The sequence below is a fragment of the Gallinula chloropus genome (genome assembly GCF_964237585.1).
Source record: "Gallinula chloropus genome assembly, chromosome: 17".
Lineage (NCBI taxonomy): Eukaryota > Metazoa > Chordata > Aves > Gruiformes > Rallidae > Gallinula > Gallinula chloropus.
In genome coordinates this window covers 5462075-5472622 of record NC_140102.1, presented here as the reverse complement: position 1 = coordinate 5472622, position 10548 = coordinate 5462075, and the positions used below count along the sequence as shown (strand labels likewise).

The following is a 10548-nucleotide window of genomic DNA, read 5'->3' as shown; positions in this document are numbered from 1 at the left end:
AGAGGAAGCACAAAGGGGGAGTGACCAGCCAGGAACCTGCTCTCTGGCCCCTCTCCTCCTGCCGCAGCCTGGCAGGAACCTCCCTGGGTCTGAGCTCACAATGCTGTGCCGGGCAGGACCCCAGCCCTGCCTGCTCTCCCTGGCCCTACCTGCACTCCCCCAGCCTGCCTGTGCTACCCACTGCCCCACGGTAAGGAGCCATGAGGGGACACACGCTACACAACACAGCTGTGTTTGGGGAAGGAAGGCTCATTGCGGACACAGAAATGCTTTGTTTAGCAATGATATCCTCCAGACAGCTGTTGAACGACCATTTCCCACAGCTAAACTCAGGATGAACGCTAATAATATTTTCTTAGGTGTAATTTCTGCTTTCATTCCCTAGCAAGGACACAAAGCACCTTCCTTCCCCCTCTCCTCCCAGGCTCCATGCTTTTTCCTATGCTGTGCTCTTTGGCATTTGCAGTGCAGCAGGAACAGGAGCTCGGCTTGCTCCCAACAAGGGAGAGATGTGGGAAAAGCACTAGACACGGCTAGAAGGACAGAAGCACTAGACAGGACAGAAGGGGGAGCCCAGGAGACAAAATCAGAGCGCATCGTTCCCCACCAGGCTCTGGCCAAGCTCTGAATGTTGACAGCATTTATAGCATCTTGCTTATTGTTTCTACAGCCACTTTTTGCCATTTCCTTATAGCTTGTAGGAGCCCACTCTCACCTCTGAGTCTGCGTTGGCATTCCCACTGTGCTGAATAGTAATGCCCAGAAACTCTACTGTTCTCTCTGTATTTATGGGCCCAAAACATCACCTCCTCCCTTCTCTTTCCCTACACTAATGCTTTTCCTCCAGACCTCTAATACCTGAATAACCTCCCTGCTGTGCCCATCACCCCCTGCCTGGTCTTCGTGCTTAAAACCATATGGCATTTCAGAAATCACCTCCTTGTCTGCTTGCTTGGCTGAGGAGGGCTTGTCCTGTATTGGGCAAGTCTGTTGCCTCCTAACAGATGGAAACATGGTGGGTTTGACCCCTTTTAACAAGACACCTTCAGGGCTGATATTTTCAGCAGTAATGGAGGCTGAGCTACCTTACTCCTGGGTGTACAAAGTGTTCCAGCTCCTGGTGCATCCCAGGGACACTGGCCAACTCTGACCTGCTCTGCCTTGTGAATGTTTTCCAATGTCCTGAGATATTTCCTAGCAAACCCTTCTCTAATTTGCTCAAGTGACTGTGCCCACCTCACAGAGAGCCAGCAGAGGAGTGAATGGCAGTGAGGAACCTGGCAGGGTTTTGGCTGTATGGAGATGGCACTGCCTTTCCCTGTGCTCCCCAAGACCTCTGGCAGGTTAAGCGAGTGATGTGACCACAGACCTGACCTGCTGAGACTTACTTAACATTTCCCAATGGGCCAGGCTATGCTCTGAGTCTGTCTTCAGATAATGCTGGTTTGTACTTCAGTATTTTTAGATACCTTCTCTTTCTAATTCTTTGCTGACAGTCATTTGTTTCCCTCTCCAGCCGTGAACAATATGCCCATTGTAAAATACCCCAGGGCTGCAGAGCCTCTCTGGCATGAATGGGACAGGAAAGCACAGAAATGTGGATTAAGACACACGACCTATGCTGTAAATGGGGATCAGTATACTGGGGAATGGCTGGACAATTTGAAACATGGTAAGATAGACCATTTTGAGAAAAAGTACCAATCTGAGTGTCTTTACAAAAATTCTTAGGGGCAGGGAGCAGTCAGTGGTTCTATAAGCTCCTGGAAGACCATTCATTCATGTACACCTATATGTATATATATTTCTTTTATACATGTCATGCAAAAATGTGCTCAAACATATTTCTAATAGGTAACTTGAAGACCTTTTGCTTGCCCTCAGGGGCAATTCCCTGAAATAATCTAGATTATAGATGTTTTAAAAGCCCCCTACAAACAGAGCTCTATGCGCCGGGTTGTGCCCTGGCAGCAGCAAAATGCCAAGCAGAGCAGGGCTGCTGGTGCCTTGCTAGCATTGAAAAGAACTTGGCTTCAGGAAATACCAATTTATTCCCAAGACATGGCACGTGCTGCCCGAGACAGAGCAGTGGAAGGAGACCCTGATGGAGCCCTGGGCAGGCAGAGCAGGACAGGCTTGTTTACAAGCAGTAAACCAAGGTTTGGAAAGATTTAAATGCATTCAGCAAAGGCCACACAGGAAGCCCCAGATCAAGATTAACGATGCATCCAACTAGGGAAGCTAAACTGAGTCCCAGACATAAACCTGCCTCATGCAGGCAGCGCCACTTTGCCTGGGATGTAGGAAAGCAGCCCCATAAACCCTTCTCCTTAACAACTGTGACTGTCTCCCCATAATTCTTCTTTATTAAACAGGTAAAGGTACCCAGGTATGGAAACGCACCGGAGCTATTTACAGCGGTGACTGGAAGTTTGGGAAACGGGATGGTTATGGCTCATACAGCATTCCTGACCCCCTAACCAAGGAATACAAGAAGGTGTACACAGGCTGGTGGAAAAACGACAAAAAATGTGTAAGTGAGATGTCCTGCTCCTGCTGGTGGTGAGGCAGTGTGCCCCAAAATATAGGGAAGAGTTGGGTGCACACATGCAAAAAGATCACTTAAAATATTGACTTTTGAAATACTGAGGTTGAATTGAAGAGTTTTGGGGAAGGGAAGATGTGGAATAAGAAAGTGAAAGCATGAGCAAAAGCTCTTGCTCAAAAGCCCCCTCTCCCTGTCCTCCCCAACCCTGCTGCTCCTGGCATTACCTCTCCACATCAGATGCTGCACTGTTTCCCACAGCTGGGAACAGGGAAGCAGCAGCTTGGGCTCTCTCTAAATCTTCAGCTGAACCTGTAGAAAGCCCAGGAATATTCAAGAGTGAAAAATCCATGATCCATAAAAAGCCAAGTGTGGCCAAAAACATGCTGTTACCCCTCTGGAGAGGGGTGCATCCCACCCCTCAGCTGGTGTTGGATTACAGCCCTGACCTACCATCAGCTGCCACAGAACAACAGTCGCTGCTGGGACTCAACTGCAGCTCCATCAAGTGGGATGAGAGGTTTCCTATCCCATGTCTTAACCCTCCCCATCCACCCTTTTCGTTCCCCTCATCCTTGAAGCAGGTGAAGAAACTTTTATGATAAGCACTGCAGGAAAATGTACTTTCTTCTGGGAGTCTTACAGCACATTAGACAAATAACTTGAGATCTTTTGGAAGTTCAGACTGTTACCTAAATTACCGTTGGTTGGGTTTTTTTCAAAAGGAAACGTAATGAGGAAGTCACCTGGTTAAAATAACTGCACTACTATATGCAAAATCCTTGCAGGAATGCTTTCTGACCTGCCAGTGGAGGCCTTGTGTTTGCCTTTGTATCTGCTCTTAAATTAAATCAATAGTCTCATCCACTGCTAATTGGCATGTGGCTCTATGGCTCTATGTAGTGTCTTGGATGGAGCTTTCTCTGCCCTTCTTTGAGGATATATTTTGGATGATTGAGCTTTGGTGAAAGATTTCTAATGACATCCAAATATCACTAGAGCTATTTTTTCCTTCTACAAAAACCTCCCTGTTACACCCATGCAGTTGGATGCTCAGAAATTCAGGGTCCAAAAAGTCAGTTATTTCCAGAACTGATTTTGTTTTTTGTTCAGAGATAAATTAACACTTTATTCCTGTGAGAAAACTTAGCAGAAACATGTAAATGTTTCTTACTGGTATCACTTCCTTGCTTAGGGGGTACCTCTGGATTTCTCTTAATGGCAAACATGCATGGAAAACAAACACTGGCTGTGGGGAGGTATGGGTGGCATTGCTGCTGGTCTCACCACAGGTAGTCTTCAGGGCTGCTTTTAGTTTCTTGTGAATGAGGAAGGAAGCAAGGCAAGGGGCTGTTCAGAACATTACCTCACCAGGTGTAGGGATGGATGGATGGACAGACAGATGGATGGATGGATAAGGCAAAACACTTCAGTGGTGAGAATCACTTGGAGACCTTTGGTCTGCCATGGGGTAAGGGAGGTTGTCCCAACCTGGGACACGCTGGGCTGTACAAAGCACAGTCAGAGTTGAAAAGCATGAAATCCCCACATTGAGAGACAGGTCTTGTTTATGCTGCCTTTCCCCAGGCAGCTTTATATACTAGTAAAACCTGCTTTTAGCTAAATATTAGCAGCAATCATGCCAATAATAACACCCTGGGATATAAACCTGAAGTTTTTTTTAATTTGCCAAATAAAAAAAAAATAAATCAAATGCCATCACCTCTCATTTCCTTCAACACATGGACAGCCACTGAGCTGGGCTGCCAGCTCAGATGTAGGAGTTCTAAGCAAAGGAGCAGCCCATCAAGAAACTAATACCTCAAACACAGACTGCTAACCAGCCATCTCTCTGCTGCCATCCAGGGCTACGGGGAAACATTCTACCCTGGCGGGGAGCACTACGAGGGCGAGTGGAACAGTGGGATGCGGAGTGGCTGGGGACGGATGTACTACCGGGATGGATCCATCTACGAAGGACAGTGGCTTGAGGACCGGCCCAGCGGGCAAGGGATGCTGCGGCTGTGTAAGTACCGCCCACTTCTGCCTCGTGTCTGCCTGCCTCTTCAAGGCATTTGGTATCATCCCGCTCTCTAGATGTCTCTGCCATCCAGACTTCTGGATGCTACATCACATCTCCCACTGCAGCCTTGCGTCAGGGTTGTGGCTGCTCCCCTGTGTCATCCTTCCTCTCCTGGTTTGGGGCTGGAGGCAGTGAAGACTCTGCAAGGGCTGGTGTTGGGCTGCTGGAGCCCACACGCATGAAAGCTTATTTTTGCTGTGATTTACATTTAAATGACTGGGATGGTTGGGGTTAGAGATAATATACTGTTGGGTCAGAGAAGAGCAAATCTCTCTTTTCAAGCCAGGCACTTTGCCAGACAGACTTTCTAACTGCTGCATACCAAAGAGGAGTCCAGTTTCCAACACAGGAGAAAAAAAAAGAAGAGAGAAGTTTTCTTTTTTGAGTTCACTCCATCCCCTCTGTTACTTCCGACACTGGCTCATGTTGAGGGAACACATGGGTTTCATTAGTACACAATCCCGTCCCAAAAATAACACTGAGCACATCATGGATCGGGAATGTTGGGGACAATCTCATCATAAAAATAGAATTTTGGGAATTCTTTTCCCTTATTTTGCTTGGAGTTTTACACATTTTTCCCCAAAGCCAGGAGTCTCTATCCTTTGCAGTGCAAGGCACTGTGTTCCAGGAGCATTTGAAGACATTTTATCTTCATATCATTATTCATCTATTCTATTTTTTTGCTTGAAACTGATCTCAAGGCTGGTAATTACCTAAGCAAAGCAGCTGGGAGGAATGAACCCGACCTTCACTACACATCACAGGCACAACTGCGCTCCCTCTGCTGACTGTAAAGTCACTTTGGACCGATGGCTCATCCAGATGAAACCAGCACTCTCTTCCAGGGTTAACTCCTTCCACTGATCCACTTCAGTCCCATCAAAATCACTCTCTGCATTATAAACTGACGAGCCCTTGGGGCTGAACTGCAGCTGATGCACCGTTCCGGACCCCACTTGCCTCCAGCATTACCTCCAGCTGATTGTGAGCTGGATTCCTTTTGGTTAAAATTAGCCAGAGCAATTATTTCATACCCACAAGCTTCATGCATCCAGCTCAGCTGCTGGAAGCGTGCCCACGTGCCGGCAGCTTTGCAGTGGTGAAAGAAAAGGAGTTCTTCAGTGGAGGTCATGATGAGCTGCAGCTCAAGATTAAATTGCTTGTAGTGGCAGTGTGCCTGCTGAGGGCTGGGAGTGCTGCCCTGGTTTGCCACCTCTGCTACAGCCCACTGCAGAGCAGCTTCTAAACCAGAGCACTGCATGTCTGCAGAGGACATCCTGGAACACAGCCTCTGGACACTCTGGAAGGGGGGTGGATGGGAGCAGCTGGGTGCTGCGGCACAGCTGGAGCGTTTGATGGCTCCTCAGTCACACAAAGTCTGTGATTTTGGTGTTTTAGGAGTTGGTGGCTGGAGAATAGAAGCAGAGCTGCTCCCACCAGTGGGTGGGGATGGGTGGTGTTGCAGCACACCAACAGATGCGAGCTGAAGATAAGCACTGCTGCAGCTCCAACCTGTAAACCAGACCCTGCCTGAAGAGCCCAGCAGCCACGCTTCCCAGGAGCATTTTTGGGTTTTCCCTCTCAATTTAGGGTGTTCTGGCAACCCCCAACTTTCTCTGCTCGGTGCCCTGGTATTTTGTTCACCTCTTGCCATGAAGAATGGCCGAGCTCAGATGAGATCCAAACATATTTCGGCCAAGTAACTTGTTTAGAAACCCCCAGGTTTTTGACTTAGAAACACTATGTCTGGGAAAAGGGGGTGGCTGAGCACTCTCCTAGTGAGAGCAGGGTGGCCTGCAGTATCCCAGCCCCACCATCACTGTGGGTATGACCAGCATCCCTGGCTGAAGCTGCTATCTTCCCATTGCAGCTCCGCTTTCCCTGTTGGTGATAGCTGGATGAATGGATTCCTGGAGAGCAGCACTGAGACAAAAAACCAAAAAACCTTCTCTCAACTTGCAGAAAAAACAACACAATATGCACTACAGCTGGAAAAACAGTCTGTAACAGATTGCCTGAGCCATCCAGGCACTCACATCCTTGTTCTGTAATTCATTGAGGAAAAACATAACTACAAGTATTACTTGAAATCAAGATTATTTTGACTGGACAACAATCAGACAGTGCTGCTGTTCCTTGCCCAGACAAACAAATCTCTTCAAGCCAGAGATCCTGGTGATTTGTTGCAGTGTCAAATCTGAAACTTCTGTCCTATAATTTTTCCTGTTGTGAAGAGTGACTCAGCTACCAGTCTTACCCTGAGCTCACTTGCTCCAAGTCTCAGCAAAAAAAATGATGATTGGGAGAAAAACAAAGCAGGTTAATATAATTCTTGTTCCAAGTGGGGGTTTCTTCTGCAGTCTTTTCTCTCCCAGGAAAGCTGTGGAGGGAATTTTTAGAAGGGCATGGAGTAATAGGACAAGGGAGAATGGTTTTAAATTGGAAGGGGGTAGATTTAGGTTGGATATTAGGAAGAAATTCTTCACTATGAGGGTGGTGAGGCACTGGAACAGGTTGCTCAGGAAAGCAGTGGGTGCCCCATCCCTGGAGGTGTTCAATGCCAGATTGGATGGGGCCTCAAGCAGCCTGGTCTGGTGAGAGGGGTCCCTGTCCATGGCAGGGAATTGGTACTTTAAGGTCCCTACCAACCCAGACCATTCTGTGATTTCCTCTTCTGTGGGTTTGCTTTGTTGATTGGTTTCAGCTGTAGAGCCTTAATTAAATGGTATGAACTTCGTGGTCTGTTTATGTGTTTAATTGCAGCAAATGAAAATCGGTATGAAGGAGGTTGGAAAGATGGAAAGAAGCATGGCCCAGGGAAATTCTTCTACTTGGATAAGGGACAGCTGTTTGAAGGTGTCTGGGCAGCAGATACAGCAAAATGTGGACTTCTGATTGACTTTGGCAGAGATGAAGCTCCTGCCCCTCCTCAGTATCCAATCCCAAAGGTAATCGTTTGGCAATTTCAGTTTTGTTAGTGATGTTGGTGTTTACCAGTGCTCAGGGCAACTCCAGGTACCACTTCACTCTTCAAGTGATTTCCCCCATGGGGTTCCAGCTCACAGGGTGAGAGCTCAGTCTTTTGGCCAGCAGTGTCCTAAATGGACCCCCAGGGACAAACAGCCACTTCTGGAGCCTCCTAATCACCTAATCTGAAAAAATGCAGTTCTCATGCACTAGAGACCTGAAACAGCACAAAGGAAACAGGGACAATAGAGGCAGGGACAATAGTGGGATCTGTGCCACAGCCAAATGATTTCACCAAGCCAAACTGCCAAAGCTGACCAGAGCTTACTGAAACCCAGGCAGCCACAGCACTAACATCACCTACTTCCTCTGCCCAGGCACCCTGACTCAGGGGTTCCTCTGTGCCCAGCCATGCAGAGGGACCCCTTCTGCACATGAACCAGAGGATGGAGAGCATGGGCTCTGCTCTGTGCCCTCAGAGGACAGGGAACAGGGATGAGTAGGAAACAGAAATGGCTCTAAGAGACACAGCTCAAGCAGAATCTCAGCTTGAGTTGCTGTCATGTGAAGTGTGTGTGAAACACAAAGCCCTGACATCCCCCAGGGATGGTTACTGCAGGGTGCAGGTGGGGAAGCTCCTTTGCTCAGAGCTGAGCAGAAGCTGCTGTGGCAGGTACAACTACTAATCTTCCTCTGCTCCAGTGACAGTGGTCACATCTCTACCAAAGCTCACAGCTGTTACAACTTTGCTTCCCTTAATTTTTCAAACCTTGTTTCTGTAGCAAGGGCTCTTCCAGCCCAGGCATTTTTGACAAGCCAGTTAATTCTCCAAGTACTGGTACACCCACAACAGGGCAGAATAATAAACACTAAATACTCACCAGGGAAAAACAATCTCAATTTTGTAAAAAGACTGAAAGGAGCAGTACTTCTGTAGCTAAAAATATTTACCTTAGGAGGTCTGTCAAAGGTCAGCCAAGAGCTACAGCCTCAACCAGCCAGCCCAGCAGCCCTGGGATGTGAATTGCCATTTTGCTAAGGCAGGATGGTGAAGCCTGGCTGGTTAACTCCCTGAAGACCAAGTTACAAGCCAGTTTTCCTCTGCTTTATGAGCAAAAAAGCATCAACTTTCACTGCCATTATTGCACTTTCTATCAGAAGAGATTTATTGATCTCAGAGTATGAAGGAAGTAACAGATAAAAGGAGAAAAATTGACTTCAGCCTTTCATAAGCCTGCTGTCAAATTAGTGTTGCAAGCAGCTGTTAGAGAACAGTAGATGTAGGGTGAATGCTAGAAACCACCAACACTAGAAATGAACTCAAAAGCCAGCTTTGGCCTGACAAGAGGCCAACAGTGAGGACCTGAGCTTCTGTGTGGGAGAAGCATCAGTGTGTGTCTTCCTCAGCAGGTAAAAGGAACAAAGGTGGGGATGCTCAGGACAGCAAAGGCTGAAAACTAGAGAGGGTCACAAGCTTTGAAGAAAAGCAGTACGTAGGCGATGGGGCTGCATCAATGCAGAACTCAAATGTGACTGCAGCTAGGGAAAGACACCACATGCTGGACTTGGGATAGTTGCTATTGAAGCCACGGCTTCAGAAAGGGCAACAAAACCAAGAAAAATACTGGATGTTTTCTGCCTGGGAGAACACACCCCATTCCCCACAACCCCCCAGGAGCACATCAGGACATAAAGCAGTGAGATGACAAGTTCCTGGCAGGGCTTTGGCACTTCCCTGGCAAGGACCCACACTCAGGTTACAAGACTCCAGTCTCCTGCTTCTTTCCTTTGATGCTCACCTGTGTGACTGCACTTACCTCTACAAGCCACAGGTGAGACCCACCAGGCAACACACCAAAGCCAGTTTCATCCAAGCCTGTTTTGTTGAAGGAGAACCAGCCTGCTCCACACAAACCTATTCAAGATGATGTTCAACATGCTGATAAAATTAGGGAAGTGTAGCAACGTTCCAAAAACAGTAATTGAAAGGCTGCAATATAAACCAAAGCCTCAATACACAGGGGATTCTGTTAATGCCCAAGTAATCAATATCTGTAAAACCTTAAGCTTCTTTAATTACACTCCATAACCAATTTGTATTCTTTTTATCTAGATTGAACTAGCTGATCCAGATGGTGTTTTAGCCAAGGCCTGGGCGATGTTTGACAATAGCCAGAATTAATAACTGGATGCTGGAGAAAGAAAAAAGAAAGAAAGAAAAAAAAAAAAGATGCAAGAACCAAACATGATCCTGGGTTACTTATTCATGCCTCAAATGCCCTCTGTGGTGTATCCTTCTCATGGTCTGCCTCACTTTTCCCTCCAGGCTGCCCATGTATGCTTCACTCTGTGGGTGGCCTTGCTCAGAAACCTCCTCCCATCCATTATTTTGGGAAAAGAAAGGAAATAAAAGGGGGGGGAGGAGGGAGAGAGGAAAAGCCACAAGCAGCCACACAGTGGAAGCCAGGCAGTGACTCCACCCAGCTCCTCTGCCTTATTCCTCTGGTGAAGAACTAGCTCCTGTTAGCATCACCTTGCCTTGGGGAAGCAGCAGGGTTTCTTGAGTTATAAAAGCAAAGCCCTGAAAAAGTATAAACAAATGTCCCCTGCCACTCCCTCAAATACCTCCCAATAAGATGGGGTTTGAAGTTACAAAAAAATCCTCTTTCAATATTTTTACTAACACAGCTTTAGAGAGCTGAGGTGCTTCTGCTCCGCTGAGCGCCGCTCTCAAGAGGGAAGGCAGGCAGCACAGCAGCTGGCTGCTGAGAAACAAACCGTGGGCAAGCAGGGTGGCAGCTCATGCTGCCCAATGCCATGTGTCTGAGCATCACCTCTCAGGTGCAGTTTGCTTGGTCCCTTCACGTTTTTCCAGGCTGAAAGATAACCTGCTTTTCTATTTAAGCACCCAGTAGCACCACCACCTGCTTAGTCCCAAGAGTTAAGCAGT

General features: G+C 47.5%; 1 protein-coding gene across 1 annotated transcript; it reads left to right on the top strand.

The window, feature by feature from the left end:
- Nucleotides 1-1527: 1527 nt before the first annotated feature.
- On the top strand, nucleotides 1528-9780 carry MORN3 (MORN repeat containing 3; the record flags this gene model as incomplete). Its single annotated transcript, XM_084271897.1, has 5 exons — nucleotides 1528-1672; nucleotides 2376-2544; nucleotides 4390-4571; nucleotides 7395-7579; nucleotides 9712-9780. 5 exons carry the CDS (start codon nucleotides 1528-1530, stop codon nucleotides 9778-9780), a joined length of 750 nt encoding a protein of 249 aa, XP_084128023.1.
- Nucleotides 9781-10548: the final 768 nt, after the last annotated feature.